This window comes from Cyprinodon tularosa, unplaced genomic scaffold, assembly GCF_016077235.1.
Source record: "Cyprinodon tularosa strain WSP-4 unplaced genomic scaffold, ASM1607723v1 ctg1348, whole genome shotgun sequence".
NCBI classification, from domain to species: domain Eukaryota; kingdom Metazoa; phylum Chordata; class Actinopteri; order Cyprinodontiformes; family Cyprinodontidae; genus Cyprinodon; species Cyprinodon tularosa.
Genome location: NW_024038166.1, coordinates 44137 through 64496, shown reverse-complemented (window position 1 = coordinate 64496; position 20360 = coordinate 44137). Strand labels below are relative to the sequence as shown.

At 39.0% G+C, this 20360-nt stretch overlaps 3 protein-coding genes, 1 long non-coding RNA gene and 1 other non-coding gene across 9 annotated transcripts; 3 read left to right on the top strand and 2 right to left on the bottom strand.

Moving 5' to 3' along the window:
- Nucleotides 1-548: 548 nt before the first annotated feature.
- LOC119778537 (small integral membrane protein 11A-like) lies at nucleotides 549-1336 on the bottom strand. Its single transcript, XM_038277807.1, has 2 exons — nucleotides 1211-1336; nucleotides 549-755 (listed from the first exon to the last, which is right to left on the bottom strand). Exons 1-2 carry the CDS (start codon nucleotides 1223-1225, stop codon nucleotides 567-569), a joined length of 204 nt encoding a protein of 67 aa, XP_038133735.1. The 5' UTR covers nucleotides 1226-1336; the 3' UTR covers nucleotides 549-566.
- Nucleotides 1337-1599: 263 nt separating this feature from the next.
- Nucleotides 1600-6470, top strand: LOC119778534. Of its 3 annotated transcripts, XR_005280082.1 has the most exons (4): nucleotides 1615-1660; nucleotides 4716-4964; nucleotides 5687-5889; nucleotides 6166-6470. It is a non-coding gene; the product is annotated as an uncharacterized LOC119778534 (long non-coding RNA). The 3 variants fall into 3 exon arrangements; XR_005280083.1 differs by lacking the exon at nucleotides 4716-4964 and having other exon boundaries at nucleotides 1600-1660; XR_005280081.1 differs by lacking the exon at nucleotides 1615-1660 and having other exon boundaries at nucleotides 4341-4964.
- trnas-cga lies at nucleotides 2226-2307 on the top strand. Its single transcript has one exon. It is a non-coding gene; the product is annotated as a tRNA-Ser (tRNA).
- An 820-nt stretch (nucleotides 6471-7290) lies between the features above and the next one.
- On the bottom strand, nucleotides 7291-17042 carry gpr180 (G protein-coupled receptor 180). 2 transcript variants are annotated; one of them, XM_038277801.1, is made up of 10 exons: nucleotides 16797-17042; nucleotides 14923-15066; nucleotides 14744-14838; nucleotides 14539-14647; nucleotides 13964-14144; nucleotides 13193-13242; nucleotides 12912-13069; nucleotides 12628-12825; nucleotides 9375-9452; nucleotides 7291-9296 (listed from the first exon to the last, which is right to left on the bottom strand). In XM_038277801.1, the coding sequence occupies exons 1-10, from the start codon at nucleotides 16933-16935 to the stop codon at nucleotides 9141-9143; spliced, it is 1308 nt and encodes a 435-aa protein (XP_038133729.1). In that variant the 5' UTR covers nucleotides 16936-17042; the 3' UTR covers nucleotides 7291-9140. The 2 variants fall into 2 exon arrangements, with proteins under 2 accessions (XP_038133729.1, XP_038133730.1); XM_038277802.1 differs by having other exon boundaries at nucleotides 14539-14644.
- Nucleotides 17043-17457: 415 nt separating this feature from the next.
- On the top strand, nucleotides 17458-20360 carry LOC119778536 (dTDP-D-glucose 4,6-dehydratase-like). 2 transcript variants are annotated; one of them, XM_038277806.1, is made up of 12 exons: nucleotides 17458-17647; nucleotides 17742-17808; nucleotides 18205-18273; nucleotides 18364-18454; nucleotides 18536-18684; nucleotides 18763-18861; nucleotides 18944-19003; nucleotides 19081-19124; nucleotides 19202-19367; nucleotides 19443-19498; nucleotides 19605-19669; nucleotides 19910-20360. In XM_038277806.1, the coding sequence occupies exons 1-12, from the start codon at nucleotides 17601-17603 to the stop codon at nucleotides 19996-19998; spliced, it is 1002 nt and encodes a 333-aa protein (XP_038133734.1). In that variant the 5' UTR covers nucleotides 17458-17600; the 3' UTR covers nucleotides 19999-20360. The 2 variants fall into 2 exon arrangements, with proteins under 2 accessions (XP_038133734.1, XP_038133733.1); XM_038277805.1 differs by having other exon boundaries at nucleotides 17459-17647; nucleotides 19572-19669; nucleotides 19910-20359.

The following is a 20360-nucleotide window of genomic DNA, read 5'->3' as shown; positions in this document are numbered from 1 at the left end:
AAGGAGAAAGCTCAAGAGTGGAGGTGTTAAACAGGGGGTCCGCCACCCCTAGGGGATACACAGAGGAAAACACGAAACTTTTGACTGATCCCTTTTTTTTTTTTTTTTTTTTTTTTTTTTTTTTTTTTTTTATTCCAACCTACACTTTTTTCCACTAATTGAAATATCTTTAAATGCACATTAACATGAATTCAACAGACTGTAGTAAACGAATAAATGGAGGAAGAAGATGTCTTTCAGTCATCAATGCACACATTCAGCGACACACAGGAGCTCTTTCAAGCTGGGCACCGTTTCATTCACAACCCCTGTCCCACCAACCAGGAATCTGAATCAGATATATTTTAATAATCCCAGGGAGAAATTATTTTAGTTACATTACTCCATATGTAATAGAGTGACTATAGGACCAGTTTGATATAACAATTTCATACAATATATATAATTATGGGGTCACCGCTCCATCTTCCCATCAGTTTGGGGGTCCTTGGCCTGGAAAACATTGAAGCTTTAAGCCATTATTAAGAGTAAAAGTAACCAAGTTGAACCTTCTTCTCTAGTTGTACTCAGTCTTCCTTCAGGTTGTCAAGAAGCTCCTGTGACTGCTGGGCCAACCTCCTCCTCTCAGCTTGCTGCTTCTTCAGGGCCTCATCTGCTTTCCTGCTCTGGTAAATCTTGACCCCAGCAAAACCCAGGCACAGCAGGAGGGTCTTGAGAGCCAAGATGTAGAAGAGGAGAGGGACATTGTCCAAACCCTGGGGGGAAAAAATGATAAAAGTGAACAAGACAATCTATTAAAATGAGTTAAGAAAACCTTGATGGGAAAAGAAATCTGTGGAACAGTCAGGGAGGCAGAAGAGGAAATGTTAGAGGCTTATCAGCTGTTTGCTGAAGGAAGGAGTTAATTTAGTCACAGAGAGGGGAGGCTGGGTGAAAGAGAGAAGCAGCTGCACACCCCCATGTGTTAGAAGCTGCATCTTCAACAGCTAATGCGCACCATTAGCGCAAAATCTTGCTAAAAAAATAAATAGTGAAGGTTTCTGACAAAAAAAGGTTCATAATATTATATTTGTATGGTTAGCTATGAAGCTAAACAGCTCTGAAAACATAGCATTCCGATCAGCTGCAACATATATGGAAACTACCTTGCTTAGATAATAAAACAACATGAACGCTGTGGTTTAATTAAATATATTTCTGTCATATTTACCTTCCAGTTGATCATCTTTGTTACTGTTTCGCTCTTCTTATGCGGCGTAAAAGCCTGAACTTCTATTAATGCTAGCTTAATCCACAGGAGGCGGGGCTTAAACCCGACAGGCCAATAGAAATTTAGCATTTTTTGGGACGTCATTGTGATGCTTTCATTAAAAAATAGAACAAATGGAAACCTGTGTCATCTTGTTTCAACGCACTCTTTTTAAAAGGTCGCACAATATTTTTATGAATCAAATTAGTGTCGCTGATATGTAGTTAAGTCAGCACTGATAACTTTGCAAACATACTGAACTATTATTTCAATCCGGTGTCATGTGAAATGTTAAGTAATGTGTTTTACTCGGTGACCTTGAATGCTCCCCAACCTCCAACTTATTTACATACTGGGGCAACCTTGAAAGTTCTAGAAAGCATGCAGTGACAAAACTTATACGATGACGAGGTAAGCTGAAGTCCCGCAACTGAATAGTATTAAAATTAAATAAAGAAAATGTCGTTTCGCTTTTTAGTTCTGACAAAATAAATGCAAGACTTCTTTAAAAAAAAACGAGTATGGCAGGCTATTTTATCACAAAAACGGCTTTACTATTCTTACGTTCCAGACATTTTGAATCGTTATATACTTAATCGGCATATACTTATTTTTATTTATCGTCATTCAGATTTAAAAAAAATATATAGTTTGACCAGTCAAAATTAACATTTATATGTCTTGGTTATAATTTGTATGTGTGACACTTTAAATGAAGAATCAGGTGATGTCTGTCATTTGAGATATCTCAAAATGCATTTTGACTCAAAATGTGATCTTGTGTCACCAGTCATAATATAATTTCAGATATCTCAAATTATCTTTCAAAACTTATCTTTTCCTAGTCAAAACTTTTTCTTTGATATCTCAGAATTAATTACGGATAGGCAGAATAAGATCTTATGAAAAATCGCCCTGCCATACAGGGATTTGCTGCGCGTATATATATTGTGACGTCACCCATTAAGGGGACGTAGTCACGGTGGCCGAGAGGTTAAGGCGTTGGACTCGAAATCCAATGGGGTTTCCCCGCACAGGTTCGAATCCTGTTCGTGACGATGTTTAATTTATTGATCATTTTTTTAAATCTTATTTTTTGCAACCTAAAACTCCCTACTGTTGTAAATTGACGCAGACTGCACATACTATTTACGATGTCTGAAATAGGCTATGTTGCTCTAAAGGCACAAGAAGACCGTATATACTTATCATTTGAATAAAAAACATTACAGTTATGCCTTGTTTTATTAATCTGATGTATTCATAAAAGAAACATACATTTATAATTACATTTCAAATACATTTACAAATTTTATATGGATTATGTTCAAAATATGTCACAGAAGTAATGCTGGAATCCTGAAAATATATTTGTTTTTAATGGCTTTTTTCCCACCATGTTAATCTATAAATCATCCAACCTTGATCCCCTCCAGCCATGGGCGTAGGTTTGCATAGGGACCATAGGGACATGTCCCTACCAAAGTTTTGAACCGACCTAATTGTCCCTACCAATAATTGGATGTGAGGAACATGTTTATAATTTACAGCAGTAGTTATTGCAGCAGTGGCTTCTGTTCCTCTCGCAGCTCCTCTGCCTGGTCTCTCCTGTCCCTTTCATGTAGCAGCGCATGGAACTGTGCTGCGCTGTTACATGAATGAGAGGGGCTCTCATTGGTTGTTCTGCCTTAAGTTCCGCCTTCTCTCTCTCTGATTGGCTGTTTTCTAGTCCGCGTGTGCTTGGAGCACAACATTGAAAATGTATTCACACTAGAATGCCGCGGTTACTACAATTAATATTAGGCTACAAAACTAGTCCCAAAAAAAAAAAAAAAAAAAAAAAAAATGAATATCATGTACACTAAAAAACAAAAATCTTTTTTTTCTTTTATAAAACGAAATATTCTGAGTCAGCCAGGAGTTCTGAAGACTGCTGGAAAAATGGGCAAATTAAGGCTGTAAGCCATGGCAGGATAATTCTCCCATACACAGCCAACTAAAAAAGAAAATGTGAGGGTTTCCATTTTACCGATATTAAGTTGATATTACTGTTTTCATTTTTTTGTTTTTATTTTTACAATTTTGATATAATAACTGATCTAAGTGGGTTGCTCTGTGGGGAAAGGCACATTTTACATTTATATTACTGTATGTTTTAAAGTCTCTATACTCCAGTTAATGATGAATCACTTACTAAATTAGTTGACGATTATTGAAATAATCAATTAATATGATTCATTTTTTTCAGCCCCAGATAAAATACATGAAATGGGCTACACAGAGTAACTACAGTCCAGATGTTCAACTTTTATAGTGAAGTTAATATTTTAATGAATGTATTATTTTGCTTGATACAGAGAGAGAAAAGTAGGTACAAATATTAGAGTGGGGTTTAACTCTGCACAATTCTATATCTTCAAAAGAAAATACTGTATTTACCTTCTCTCTTAGGCGTTCAAATGAAACCGTTTTCAAAGTGGAAAACAGTCCTAATTCCACATTCATCAGAGCCGGTGATACTTCAAACATTGATAAACAGCATCTAATGAGTCTAGAGCTTATAACATTTTTATTAATGGAGCAAAATGTTGCTTTTCTCTTTTAACAATGAATTCCTCTTATAAGTACAGATACTCACTTCAAGCATAAAAAAGGGCATGCATATTGCATAGCACCGATTACACCAGACCAATAGTGTCCCCACCAAAGTTCAAATCAAACCTACGCCCTTGCCTCCAGCATAATTCCATTAAGTAAAAATGTTATGACCTGAATTGTATGTTTTAACAATTTCATATGTGGGATCGAAATATGTGCACTTTTGACACAAAAGCAAATATATATATATATATATATAAATTGTCTTTATATATTATGGATCAGAAATATTTTTATTGGAATTTTCTTCTTTTTTTTCAAACATGGACTAATACAAGCATTTAGATGTAACATTTTACACTTATACGTGGTGAGGAGTGAAGATAAAATGGATTTAGTTACATATATATATATAAAATAAATAAAGATTTATAATGTTTCTTTGACAATTTGCTTTCTTTTAATTGCCTGACCAAAAAGCATAGAACCTTGACATAAAGTTTTGTGTGATTTGACCAGATGAAAAGTCTATCTTCTTGTCACTCTATGATCGGAGAGCAGAGAATCTCTGCAGCTTTTCTAGAAAAATAAAATAAACTTAGATGTTGTTAGCTTTTCTCTTTTATTAAAAAAAAGAAACATGAATTAAGATTATTTTGCACATTTATAACAGGAGAAAAACAAAAACTTTACATTCGAGTATATTTTAATGGTCGTGTAGAAGCTTGTCAGCCTCTTTGACCAAACAGTTTGAGCAGTGCTGGTGCAGGATTTTGCCCTTTTTTACTGCTAATTAAAATAATTTTGATTTAGCAGACAGAACGGTAGGAAATGGCTATTTTTAAATAGTCTGCTGTAATCCCGCCAGTTACTTGACTGCCTCTGAGGTCCTAACACATTACAAAAGGTCCGAACAAAGTCCGAACAAGTTCCGAACAACTTCAAACGAGGTCCGAACAAGGTCCGAACGGGATAAAAGTGTTTCAACAGAGAACCAATCAATTCCGTCGGAACGGCTCACGTGACATGAGAGGACGAAGGACCAATCACCAGTCCAAACGGTCCCGTGACGTAGAGGACGTTTTACAGTAAGCATCAACAACAGAACGTGAAAAAGGTATGGAAACTTGATTAATACTCATAAAAACACCACCATAAAAAAAAAATAAAAATAAACGATTTAATTTACCTAAAACACCACCATAAAAAAATAAAAATAAACGATTTAGTTAGCCTAAAACACCGCCATAAAAATAAATAGATAAATAAACGATTTAATTTCCCATCCCAGCAGCATGATATTTAACTGTTACTCAAACTTTCTTATGTGCTTGCACTGTGTGGCTAGGATGTGAATATACGTAATATTAGACTAGAGAAACTTTATTGTTATTTTATATGCACAGAGTGTATGCAAAACGAAATTCTGTTGCATACAACTTGCAACAATGTTATGTGTTATGAGCAGCTTGCCACTGTGTAAGGAGCAGCTTGCAAAAGTGAAAGAGTGGCATGAACATTATCATTTAGAAAGTGCAGCAGTAATCAGAATGTAAACAGTGTAGGAGAGAAATAAAACATTTAAAAAATAATGGTGCAAAAGGGCATTAATATTAAAAATGCAGTGCAAAATGAATATAAAACATTGAGTTGCATTCTATTTAAAAGGATTATAAAAGTTCTGCAGTTTAGTAGTGCAAAATAATGTGGCGTATCAGACCAATTATAACTTAATTATTCGTCTATTTGCTGTAAAAACTTTGCTTACTGTCGTTTGTATGTCAGTATATACTCATAGCTTAGATCCATGTCAACCTGTTTTATATTTGATGTTTGCAGATGACTAAGACAGGTAAGCCAGATAGCTACTGGTGGGACATCTGCTCGAAATGTGCCAATTCCACTTCTCAACTGACAAACAGCTAGGGGTCAAAAAATGGAAAAAGGCCTTGGAGAGAATTGATGCTTGCCCCTTGCAGAACAGTACAAACGTTAGGGATCTGTTTGGGAGAAGCCTTCAGTGCTCCTGTGGGTTCCACAAGGTAGGTGAAACAATTTTTTTTAATTGCCTTTTGCTGCTTTTTTTTCCCTTCTAATTAGCTTCGGTGGTTTTGCAGTAATGCAAAGCCTGTTTGTTTTTGTTTTTTTATGCACATCTAAATAAAAATGATTTTATTCATCATTCTATTATAAGTCATGATGAGTCACTGTAGTACAATAAGATTTAACCTGAAAAAAACATACACATACATGCATGTAATAACCTCAGGAAAGGAGGATATATAAAAAATAGATGTATAAAATAATAAATCTTGAAGGCCTGAGATGGACTGGCGACCTGTCCAGGGTGTACCCCGACTCTCGCCCATAGACAGCTGGAGATAGGCACCAGCACCCCTTGTGACCCCACTTGGGATAAGCAGGTAAAGAAAATGGATGGATGGATGTCTTGTAGGCTGCTTAGGAGGGATAAGAGGAAGGACAGGGACATGCTGCTGCAAGGCACTGTTCTTCCCAAACAGTTGCACCTGGCCAAGGAGCCTCTCTCTGCAACTAAAACACTTCCTGCTGCATCTGTGCAACATGCACATGAAGATATGAAGTTTGAAGAGCCTGAAAACCGCGAGGGGGAAATTAAATCGTAGTCATGCAATTAATTTCTCAAGAGTATCTTGCTAATTAATATACTGTTTCATCCACTGTAAACCTCTATGAGAAATCCCTGTTAAGTTTAAGCCCCGATCTATTGAGGTAAGCAACGACAAAGTAGAGCCCTGACTGGATAATACGTCTAAATACGTCACTTCCAGTGAGGCTAATGCTCTTAGATGGTCTATAGAGCAGGTGGGGGTCATGAATCTTGCTGCTCAATGGTGATTGGCAAACACACTGAAGGATTTTTGGCTGACAGTGGCCAGACAGCGAGAAGCTTTTCCTCACAATTCGAGAGGGAAAAGTGATCATTCCGAGCAGCTATCTTGTGCTGAACACTTGACATGGTTTCTGGAATTTATTATTTCAGAGCTCTTCACAACAGCTATTTTCACCCGTTGTAGTGATGTGTTTTATGAGTTTCAACATTTGTTAATGCAATCCGTGATGTTTGGATTTAATTTACACCACTGAGCCTCCCGTTTCAGAGAGCTGCAGCAACGATTGCCTTAATGGGGGAAGTGTTGGCCTGGTGGTTAAAGCAATGCTTGTGCTCTGAGGTGGATGCAAGTACCCGGTTTGATCCCCACAGCCTGCACTCTGGGTCCCTGAGCAAGACCCTTAACCCCACACTGCTCCCCGGGCACTGTACAATGCCAGCCAGAGGAAGAGTCTGTGTTTTTCAAGTCACTCTTTGATCGGAGAGGATCTCTGCAGCTCTTCTAGAAAAATAAAATAAACTTGGACGTTGTTAGCTTTTCTCTTTTATTTAAAAAAAAAGACAGTTAATCTAATCCAGTTGGCATGTTTATTTCCACAGGTGACATCTTGTAAGACATGGGCAATCATGTTGGAATAGATACATTTACATACCAAAACTTTACATTTTATAGGCTACTAAATGCTAGATTGTCATTGTGCTGCAGTATAACGCATAAAGCAATGATCGACACATGCACTGTTCAAGTGCAAAGCAACATGGAATACGATTATTTTGCACATTTATAACAGAGAAAAACAAAAACTTTACATTCAAGTATATTTTAATGTTCGTGTAGAAGCTTGTCAGCCTCTTTGACCAAACAGTTTGAGCAGTGCTGGTGCAGGATTTTGCCCTTTTTTACTGCTAATTAAAATAATTCTGATTTAGCAGACAGAACGGTAGGAAATAGCTACTTTTAAACAGTCTGCTGAATAAATCCCACCTGAAACTATACAGTAAATTATTTTTGAATCACTTAAAAAAAATAAATACATGAATAAATACAAAAGATGTCAGTTTCTCTCTTGGCTCCTGTACTGCAGTTGTGTATCTGATTCCATCAGGCAGCATTTTGAAACAAACATAATTCAGTTTTAGCACAATAATAAAAAAAAAAAAAAAAAATATCACTGGAATGTATATACACTTAATTTCATGTCATAGATAGCCTTAGTAATCCTCTATATCTGCATTTTAGAGTCATGCTAAACGCGGCAGCTACAGAGATAATGTAGTTTAAATGATTTGCATCCCACATGCTACTGTCACATTTTCAGCTATCCAGACACTTTGCGATAAGCCACAGAAACCTCTTTACTGAGCTCACCTTCATCTTTTACTTTTTTATCCCCCCAAATCTCAATAAAATGTATAAAGCCCACCAAAAATATTGAATTATAATTATAGAATCATGTACAAAAGCGGGAATCTGCTGCTAAAACAAATGTTGGTCTGTTTAAATCTAAGCTGATCCATCTCTTTGGCAAATTAGAGGCTCCAAACTGTAATATAAACTCCCTGCATCTCTATGCGGCTCGCTGCAACACTGTTCTTACCCTGTAAACTTTTATTCACGTTATAACCACACACTGCAATGTAGTTTATTTAGGATTGAGATTAAACAACAAAACGTAAATGAATGAAAAAATGGACAAGTTAAGCTTGTTTTTTGAAGGCCTCTGACCTAAACCTAATCAGAGAAGCAGCCATTAGTTTCTTTGGGAACTTTGGAGGAGCTGCAGAGAAATACAGCTCAAACCAATCCCCTGTTTGCTTTCAGCACAAGATAGATAAATTACCCCATGAAGATTTTTGAAGGTCAGAAATTGAGATCCCAAACATGGTGAAACACAGCAGTGGCAGCATCATGCTGTGGGGATCATTTTCTTTACAACAGGATAAGAAGCAGAACAAAGAAGAATCCTGGTAGAACAATCCAGCAGATCCTAAACTGCTAATCTGTGCTAATGGCTCATTTTTCCTCCCTTAAGCTGTGAAGAGTGAAAGGAAACAAAGAGTTTGTGGTTGTAAGATATGAAAAGAAGTCAGAAATCTGCTGCAAGGACCCCTGTCTGCATGCAGACTCTCTTAGATCCTTTCAATTATCTAATATCAGCATGGTGACTTTGCACCATCCAAGCTTAATTGTTTTATCTGCTAATGTCTACATCACCTGCTGATGCATGCTTGGCCATGCATCTTAACATCCCAGAGACCCTCTAAGTGGTTCTTTATCCCCAGCCACATTCTGCAGTTAGAAGTCAGAGGTAGTAACGTTGCAGTAACAGCTGAGCAGCTCCTCTGACAGAGACAGAGGATGGTTAGAGGAGACGCCGCAATCCGCGCCGTAATCTCACAGAGCTGGGAACGCAGCTGAGCTCATAAGCGCCCCCTGTGGTTCGTTCTGGACATGGTGAGCGGCAAAGAGACAGAGGAGAGGGAGGAAACCTCCCAGTAGAGGGAGCGAGACAGGAAGAGCTGGTAGAGGATCACCATGGAGATGGACTGGCAGAGGATCACTCCGATGGTGACAACCTAGAGGAAGGCGGTGAGAGAAACGGTGAAGATCGTAAACGAAGCTTAGCATTTCAGAATGTTTTGTTGGTTTCACACCTTCTCTCTCTGGTGGTCGTTGAAGATCACAGATATGAGAACGAGGACGGGGTGACAGAGGAACCACAGGAAGCAGCCCTGCGGAGAGAAGACACCATGGAGTTTATAGGTGTTACAGCGCCCTCAGCAATTACTGGTACCCCTGTTTAAGGTGTGGTTGACGACTTCGAAAAATTCTCCTTTTTTTAAAAAAAAAGCATAGAACCCAAAGGCAAAAAAAAGAGAAAAAAAACAACCTTTTATTTAAATAAATTATTTGATGGCAAAAATAAAAATCATATATTTAGGAAAATAATGAAATAAAATCATGTGTTCCACAATTATTGGCACCCCTAACAATTCAGCTAAAAAAAAAAATTATTAATTTCCTTTAAATATATTTTTCTATAGTTGCTAAAGTAGGTCAGGAACTTTTAATTAGTAATTGGTGACTTCCTGTTTCCCTGGGGTATAGATATGACGTGACACAGAGGCCTAATTCTTTTACCCATTTGTCAACATTGCAAGGACAAGAGAACACACAATTCAAGTAAGGCAGATGTGTGTCGACCTTCATAAGTCAGGCAATTGATACAGGAAAAATAGCCACTTGCCTTAACTTGCCTGTGTCTACAGTCACAGGAATCATTAAGAACTTTAAAACAACTGTAACAGCGACAATCTAGGCTGGAAGAGATCCCAATTTCATCTTGACACAACGCGCAGTGAGGAGGAAGGTAAGACGAGTAAAAACAAGTCCTAAGCTCACTGTCACAGAATTGCATCAAACAGTGCAATCTTGGGGTCACAAAGTCTCCAAAACAACCATCAGACCATCCCTGCGCTCCGTGTCCCAAGCCCATATCATCATTAGCAACCCCTCACACCCCCACCACGGACTGTTCTTCCTACGGTCCTCTGGGAAGAGGCTTTGCAGCATTCGCTGTGGGTCCAGCAGGTTCTGCAACAGCTTTTCCCCCACTACCATCAGCATGTTGAACAGCTGAAACTCTGCTACGTTCAGACCGCAAGCAGCAAAGGCAGCAGGAGAAGCTAGTTTACATGCAAAGTCAATGGTTTGATGCGCATCAAGGCGCAACAACATGTCCTGCAGAGCATTTTAAACAGCATGTGCAGCGCGTCTGAGCAGCTGAAGCAGCGCGTTTTGAGCATTTGAGCATCTGAGGCATGCGACGTGCTGCAAACGCAGCTGTTACTTTTGCTGCTGGACACGCCATATCAACCAATCAGAGAAGCTGATCTGGGATTTGGCAGAGAGACAGACACATCGCTGATGATACAGATCACTATGTTCACTCCTCTGAAACTGTTTATTAACAGCTCAATTAAAATGCTGTTGAATGGGATTCCTACTGACAGCGCATCGCCGGTACATGGGGGTCTGAGCGGCTCCGACAGCAAAATAATATTTGAAGGCAGGATGGTAATCTGGATGAACTGACTGCACAGATTAAGTTTTTAGGTGGACTTTCTCAGGCAAAGAAAGCATAGGGGAGCTCCGCCCAACGTGCATCAGACCCACTTTATCCTCCGCGCAGCTAGAGCAGCAAAGATGCTTCAACCGAGCATCAGAACTAAACTTGTACAAGCATAAAAAATGAAGCAGGTTGCACGTCTTTGCTGCTCTTGCTGCTTGCGGTCTGAACGTAGCATAATCATGTCTCTGCATCACACTTGGAAAAAGTCTTTCAAAATGATTTTTTATAATCTCTTGAAATAGAACACAACTCAATGTTCTACTGCATTTTGCACCATATTTATTTATTTTGCACTGAACTGATCTTTCCAGATCAATGCCTTTTGCACCATGACTTTAAAGGAGAATTCCGGTTTTTAACACTTTTAGCCCATTTTCTGTAGTGTCCAGGATGAAATCGAATGATCGACACCAAAATTTTGACAATTGGTCCTGTCTCTGCTTTTTGGCTCATGCAGAATCCACCCCTGGCTGCTTCAGAATGGCTTTCATAGTGCATGCCCGATAATGTCCTTAAAACAACCTTAAACGTTCTTTTTTTAAAATATGCTACTCACCGGGTCGTCAGCGCTGTTCAATGACGTTCCAAAAAAAGTTTCGTAAAGAAAAAACGTTCCTGTAGTGTTTTATTTAGCATTTTTTAAATCCCATTGAGTTCTGTTGGAATAGTCAATATTCCCCTGCCACCGGAAATGGAAATGGGGCCTGTTTACACAGTTTTAGTCTTTTCGCTTCACTCTGTGTACTCCGACGTCGAGAATCAAGAATCCACCTTTCGTATTCCATTTTCAGAGTTTTTTAAAGTGTTTAACAGAGACGTTAGCACCTCGACGTCGGAGTACACAGAGTGAAGCGAAAAGACTAAAACTGTGTAAACAGGCCCCATTTCCGTTTCCGGTGGCAGGGGAATATTGACTATTCCAACAGAACTCAATGGGATTTACAAAATGCTAAATAAAACACTACAGGAACGTTTTTTCTTTACGAAACTTTTTTTGGAACGTCATTGAACAGCGCTGACGACACGGTGAGTAGCATATTTAAAAAAAAGAACGTTTAAGGTTGTTTTAAGGACATTATCGGGCATGCACTATGGAAGCCGTTCTAAAGCAGCCAGGGGTGGATTCTAAATGAGCCAAAAAGCAGAGACAGGAGCAATTGTCAAAATTTTGGTGTCGATCATTCGATTTCATCCTGGACACTACAGAAAATGGGCTAAAAGTGTTAAAAACCGGAATTCTCCTTTAATCTGGTTTTCCTGAGACTAAGATTGAGCTTTTTGGCAACAAACAATCTAAGTGGGTCTGACGTTTAACAAAAGATGAGTGTGCCGAAAATCACCTCATGCCCACCGTATTGTGAAGGCTTTGAAATGCAGGGACATTTAAATAAAAACCTGATGGCCTCTGCCAAAAGGCTGAAGACGATTTAAATTGGGTCTTTTAGCAGGATAATGATCCAAAATATGTTGCAAAATCTACAGAAAAATGGTTCAGCAGTCACAAACTCAAGGTCCTCCCATGGCTATATCAGTACCCAGACCTCAACCCTGTGGGGATAGCTAAAGATGATAGTGCATAAGATAGGGTACTGGATGATCTAGATAGATTGTGCAAAGAAGAAAGTGTTCTCCGATCTTCTGAAATGTTATATGAGCGGATTAAGTCCTTTCTTGTTGGCAAAAGGGGGGTCGTACAAAGTATTAACATCAGGGGTGTCAATAATTGTGGAGGACACTGTAGGTTTGGAGCATGCTGTGCTGCTGGATGTAGTCACCTTAGTAAAGGTGAGGTAGAAGTCCCTCTTCAGGGTGCTCCTCTCTGTGGAGATGATCTGGTAGAGGACAGACGCCAGCAGGAGGGAGAGGCCCACTCTCAGAGCCAGGAGGAGGAGACCTGCTAGACTCTGCTGGGCGTGGTAGCTGTGATGTTCACTCTCTGATTCAGAATACTGCTCCCACAGCAGCAGCACACCCTGGAAACCACAAACCAGGCCACCACCAAGCTGCAGAACTCATGATTAAACGTTTGACCCGATTACATGAAGAAAAACCTACATACCTGAGTGACCACCCCCCCAACGGCAACGGCCGTTGAAGCTGGGGACCGTTCCCACTGCAGTGGTCTGGACTGAGGCTTCCTGCCTCGACTCAGAGTCCAGCCCATACAAAGGCTCAGCAGCATGTACAGCATGGACACCTGGGACACCATATCCCAGACTGCACAGAGACAACAAAGGGAGAGTGGATCAGAACAAACGGATCTACATCTGGTAGCTCAATCTTTAGCCATGAAACTTTTAAAGTAGTGTTATCGGGAAGTATGGATGACAGTAAACATACACTCTGCCAGGCTGCCCATCAGCGGGATGCCAGTTCCGTCTCTGGAGTATCTGCAGAAAATAAGACCCCAGGTTACAGGATGGTTAAGATTTATTCACTGCTGGGAGATCATTTTCACTCACATCGATACCTTCAAAAAATTAAGTTCAACATTTTTAGTCACTGATTTCACTCATTATCCAACTTAAAGTGAGATAAGACTTTATTTTCTTCTAGGTTTCCTCTGAATACTCTCTCAGGTTCGATCCGGAAGAGTGATCTTATGTAATATTCTTATTTTAGTTTTTTTTTATCTGCAAAACATAATCATCAAAAAAGTAAAAGATTAAAATATTTCACTCAGTGTAACAAATGTGTTTACTTATACGACTCTCATTATCTGAGCTTTTGCTACCTGTTGCACCTGGATTATTCCTCCTAAGTTTTGTGCATGTCTCCACTTGTTTTTTTTTTCATGGTTTATCTTTTGCAAGAAGCTGAAAATATTTGAGATGTGATTTAATCTCCATCAGAATAAAGTCAGGCATTTGGCTGCACCACACTCAAATATTAACATCCCTTCAACTCAATACAAATGTGTTTCTGACATAAACCCGTCTGTCAGGCTCACAGGAAGAAACAACATGCATGTTGCTAAGCAGAGTTGATGTGTTTTAAATACATATTAGAATAACTGTTTATCTTTTTCCTTTAGAGTTTTTTCTCTTTTGTAATTGTTGCAAAAGAAGTTCAAAAACTAAAGCTGAACTTTAATGGTTGCAAAGACCCTACCTGGCCAGGTGGATGTAGTTGCAGAGGGCAGAGCAGCCCTGCAGAGCCAGCGCTGTGGTCAGCACCTTGAGGACAGTGTGCATGGGCCCCCCTTTCCTCAGCGCCTGATGCAGAGGCTGGATGTAGATGCAGCAGGCGATGAAGTAGGCCAGCAGCAGGAGGAAGTAGAAACTATGCAGCCCTGAGAAAAAAACGAAAACAATCAGCAGACGAATCAGGGTGGGAAACATTTCAGGGTGGTTTAAGGTTCTATGCTATTCCCCAAGCTGGTCCCAATGGCAATCTACAGCAGCTATTCAAAATCTAGACTGCAAAGATAATGAACAGGGTGCTTTTAAACACATTGGCTGCAATCTAAAACATGGTAGGGGCGGTATTATGCAACACAGAGAAACAGGACAAACAAACACACTTAACTCTTTTATTCTGTTATTTTTATACACTTTTTAAGGTCCATATTTTTGTGACCATTTTCCCATTGTGGGACAATAAAGGGGTTTTTATTCTATCTAAAGAGTGGATTGAAAGGTGGATGGAGCTACAAACAGACGCAGGATAGTTCAGAGTAGTCTGACCTGCTTCCTCTGCGCTGAAGTGATCCAGCGGGTTCCCAGCAGAGTCGGAATTAAACAGCAGTAGACTGAAGCTGACATCGGCATAGGATGGAGTTACTGAGCTTTCCTGCTGGGAAATGGGACATCTTTACCAATCCTTTTTCTTCAGTTTTTTTTTTTTATCCACGCGTTTTTGGAAAAAAAAAAAAGTAACATACTCATTTACCTCACAAGTATATCTGTCAGCATAGAAGACCTGCCAGGCTGTAGGTGAAGACTGATGAGGGATTGTCTGGTTACGTTCTTCCTGGTTGAGAGGAACTAAAGCAGGAGGTGAGAAGAATACAGAAATATTGCTTGCCTGCTTTAAAGATGAAAGTTTAACCATCACAGCGGGATACCTACTGTTAAACTGGGCTCTGCCGAGTCGCTGGGAGCAGCTCAGGTTGTCCAGGTCTGAATCCAGGTCCTGGTACAGCAGCAGTCTAGCCTCCTTCTCTGCTGCCAGGGATGGGTTGTCCAGACGACACACCAACAGGCCGGCATTACCTGGAAAACAGGAGTGTCGGTTGATAGTGGTTAGAGCAGTGTGCAAGTGCCCGGTTTGGTCCCCACAGACTGCCACTCTGGGTTCCTGAGCAAAGACCATTAACCACACTGCTCCCCCGGGAGCCTTGCACAATGGCAGCCCACTGCTCCCAAATGGACTGGGTCAAATGCAGAGGTAAATTTCTCCAGTGTGAGATTAATAAAGTTAAACTATTATTACTATTAAAATAACAGTTAAACGAACTGGGACGTTTTTATGTTCAATTTCTAAGGAAATAAAATAAAGGAGAAACTAAAACGTCTTCATAACAGCCTAAGTTACGGAAGAGGATTAGGGCCACTGGGAAAAAAAAAAGTGAACTGATTGTTAAATTTTATTTCAGTATATGGGGAAAAAAGTCAGAATTTAATCTCAGAATTTTGACTTTAATCTCAGAATTTTGGATCTTAATGTAGATGGGCACCATGAAGGAAGAAATGTGGAAGCACTCAGCTTCACTGACAAAGATGTGAGCTTTTTGGGAGGGCCAGTAACACATTGGTGAAAAATGACGGAATTAGGCGACTTTTTATTTAATTTATGGAGGAGCAGAAGGTGAATAATACAAGAGAGCTAATCTCTAAAACAGACATGGCTATGGCTTGATGCCAATATGTTTGTTAGCTATCAGAATTCAGTCAGAATTCTGAGATTAAAGTCCGAATTCAGAGATTAAAGCATGATTTCAGAGATTAAAGTCAGAATTCAGAGATTAAAGTCCGAATTCAGAGATTAAAGTCCGAATTCAGAGATTAAAGTCCGAATTCAGAGATTAAAGTCCGAATTCAGAGATTAAAGTCCGAATTCAGAGATTAAAGTCAAAATTCAGAGATTAAAGTCAAAATTCAGAGATTAAAGTCAAAATTCAGAGATTAAAGTCAGAATTCCTAGATAAAGTCCAAATTCTGACAAAAAAAAGTCAGAATTCCGAGATTAGTCAGAATTCTGACTTTTTTCTCATATTATAATGAAATAAAATTTAAAGATCAGTTAACATTTTTTTTTTTCAGTGGTCCTAATCCTCTTCCGTACTAAGTGGTAATGCAAAACTGTGCTTGATCTGGGTCTCAACCCCCCCCCCCCCCCCCCCCCCCCCCAAAAAAAACTTATTTACATTATAAAATTTTTATTTTATCCATCATATATTCTTAAAAAATGTCCTCATTCATTTCAGTTCTCAAAATACATTACTACTTATGAAACACAGTTACATAAAAAAAAAAAACACACACACACACAATGTGTTTTTTTTTCTTACACATTATTGATTTTTTGTAACTGTGTTTATCTGTTATTTAAATATCGAATATCGAACTTTAATATCGATACTTGATCATTTAGTTTTTCAGTCTATATGACTTTCCAAAGAGGACTTTTGGGATGAAACAATCCGAATATCCATGATTAATTGATTATTTTGAATAATCAACTATTTTTGTAATAGTTAACTATTATTAGCGGTCCTCAGAAGAGTAATTATGCCTAAAGGTTAAAAAAAATTGGGAGATTTATTAGCTGACAATCACTGCCAACATGAAAGTTAATGATTAGTTAGTGAGTTACACCCCTTTAATGCAGATAACACATAAAAATGAAAGTAAAGCAGTGAAAAATATGAACATTTAGTTTCCCTACTGTAGCTGAGCAGCTGTGTCTGATTGGAGCCGCAGCTGTACATCAGCACCGTTACCTTGATACATGAATTTGGTGATGAACTGGCCATTTTCTTCCCTGGCCGCTTCGCTCCTGAAGACCCCCCTCACAGTTTTCCCCGAAGCCTCCAAGATGAACAGCAGCGCAACGGCGAGGGTCGCCGATAAATGTGACATTATCCTCCGCTTTGACGAGAAACGATAAAGAAAAATAAACGTCAGCTAATCAGTTCAATGAGCCACGAAGTCAGAAGTGGAACTGCCGGGGTACGAAGCTAGCCATGTTCTCCGAAGGTTAAACCGGAAAGGTGTTATTGAAGTACAAAAATAAAAGCTTACAGTAACATTTGATTTTAACTTGGAGCAAGGAACGGAAGGATAATCGACTAATACATTTAGAAGAGAATACCGACCAAATGAAAAGAAATCCCAAAAATAATTAATAAAGTCAATTACCTCATATCCATCAGGCCCAACTAAGGCTTTTATTTTGAAAAGAATCCCGGAACATCAAATATTTTAGCTCACTTAAAGCAGCTTCTCAACCTTTTTTTACAGCTGACAGTTTGATTGACCCGTAATTCGCCAATTGAAATGATGGAATCCTTCTTACATCATAGCCAATACCCAATCAAATTATAGAGAGCAGCTGACACGCACAGTTACGCACCTCCCACTTTCAACGTGTCAACATTGCCGTTAAAAGTTCTACAACTGTCGCACATCTCACACAATCCGTGTACTGTAAAGAGGAAAACACGGTATTCACAATCAGCTACAAAATGTCATAAAATTATATTTAATAGCTAAAGAGGCCATGACAGTCGGAGGAAAAGCAGATAATGGACTTTAACAAGACGGTTCTGGTTACAGGAGGTTCCGGGTTCATGTAGGTTAACTTTAAATATGATTAAAAGCTAAAAACACTCGTGTTTTCTATACATACCGAATACATATGCTCTAAATATTCTGTAAATTTGCAGAGGATCTCATCTGGTGTGTTCGCTGGTTGCCAGTTACCCCGATTGGAGAATCATTAACCTGGATATTGTAAGTCTTGAACGACTCATTACACATTTTGTGACCAAGAAAAAATTAAGTGGTTTTCCTGTAACGACCTTTAATAGTACATAGTTAAACAGCATTAAAATGTATTAAGCATGTATTGTCCAGTTTTCCTCCAGGATTGATCTGTATTTTATAATTTGCTCCCAAGTTTTGTAGCTTCATGCCTTCATTTCTGCCTTTTTCATTTGTTTATTTAAATAATTTGCCCATAACCCCCCATAAATCTCCTATAAAGACAAATAAAGGGTACTTTATTTGTTGAAAAACAAAAATTTGCATACTTAGTTTGTTTATTAAGATAATTGTGGCAGGCAGGGGAAAAAGAAGATAAATTATTTAGCATGGGAAAAACAATGGTTTATCTATTTTATGTTGCAGTTGGATTACTGCTGCAGTCCCAGGAGCCTGGAAGGAGTTCAAAACAGAGCCAACTATTCTTTTATTCGGGTAAAAAAAAAATTTTTTTTTAAATCTTGCAATATTTATTGGAAAATCATGTGCAAAAAAATACAGATTCTGTTTCTGCATGGGGAACAGGGAGACGTGTGCAACCCTCAGTTGGTAAATCACATTTTCCTCACTGAAAACGTTGACGTCGTCTTTCACCTGGCTGCCAAAACCCACGTTGGTGAGCTGCCCCTGATCAGATTACAGTTCAGGATCTATCCGGTCAGAGTTCGCTTAGATTATGACGTCTTTTTTCCTGCAGAGTCCTCGTTCGAGTGCCCTTCCATTTTCCAGCGGGTCAACATCGACGGGACCAGAGTTTTGCTGGAAGCCGCCCATCAAGCTCGACACCAGCCTCTGCGTTTCATCTACGTCAGCACGGACGAAGTGTACGGACCTGGTCTGGATAAGGTCGGTCAGGTTTTTTTTATAATTTTCTGCTGAATCAGAATTTCCATGTAGACTAGCCGTTTTTCTCTTTCCTCTCAGGCGTTTGATGAGAACAGTCCGCTAAGCCCCACCAATCCGTATGCTGTTACTAAAGCAGCTGCAGAGTATCTGGTCAGATCCTACTGGGATAAATATCAGGTAAACTAGCTTTGGTCTGGATTTTTTCCCCCCATTTTTAGACCTTTTTGGGATCGACTTCATCCTGCTTCTCTGTTGCCAGTTTCCCATCATTATTACCAGGAGCAACAACATCTATGGGCCCAGACAGTTCACCGAGAAGGTATTCAGAGCAATCCTAGGAGTATTTAAGCAAATTAAGGCACAATCTAAACATCTTTTTTCTCCCAAATGGTTTAGGTTATTCCAAAATTTCTCACCTTGCTGCAGAACAACAGAAAATGGTAGGCATGATTCAACTTACAGAACTCTCCATTTGATGCAACACAGGATCCACAGTCTTCATTTCTTCCTCCTGCAGCACCATTCAGGGAACCCTGCCTCTATCCCGCCACTTCCTGTTCATCGACGATGCCATTCAGGCCTTCCTGCTGGTTCTGGAGAAAGGAACGGTGGGAGAAGTCTACAACATGGGAACAAGCTTCGAGATTTCCATCCGCCAACTGGCACGGGAACTTATAAAGATGGTAGGGTCAAAGATTTTGTTTGAAGTTTATCAATTAGTCATTTTCAGATGCTTTGACCATTTCTGCATGTTTCAGGTAAAAAATGTGACTGACTCTGAATTAAACGACTGGATTGAGTTCGTATCCAGCAGGTTAGTCAGTTATATTTGGCAGGTTTTTGCAATTTTGCAAGATACCAAGTTAAAACTTGTATTGCTCCTATAGGCCTCAGGTCGACGTTTGTTACCCAATCTGCAGTGAGAAGCTGCAGCAGCTGGGCTGGAGAGCAGAGGTGTCCTGGGCTGAAGGCATCAGACAAACAGGTACAATGATTCACAAAACAAGGAAGAACATTTGATGTTATATATATATTTTTTTAGAGTTCCTAGTTTCCAGGTTAATAACTTTGGCAATAACATGGAAAGTATAGAAATACACTTACTTGTTTCTAAAGTGTTTCACTACAGATCTAGATTTGAATCCTATATGGACTGTTAAAGAACACTTTAACAGAGTTCACTTCTTTAAATAGGTTAATTAACCATTTTGTATGCATCTTCCAGTGAAATGGTACCAAGACAACCCAGATTTCTGGTTGGACATCCATAAGGACCAGCGGATCAGAAAAGAGCCCGATTCCTGCAAATCATGACCAAATGCATTTCGCTCTGCAGTTCGACTGACAGGAAGAAATCCTTCCCTCTCTATGAGATTCCAGCTATGGCTGATTATTCAGCTTATTTTTACTGATTAGAATGTTTAATCTATTGGACCCTCAGGCCTTGAAGTGCCAAAGGAAGAAAAGAGAGTAAATGTTTCTAGCTGAATAAATTTTCTTTTTCCCCATGTTTTAAAAGAATTTTCTTTTATGATAGAGGAAATAAAGTGATGAAAAATAAGTATTTAAGTAAAGAAATAACCCTGAAATGTTGGCACTGTAAATATAGTCATATGTTTATATTGCTGTTTTTTTGTATTTGATATTTTTTTCCAAGGCTACAATAAAAAAAAATG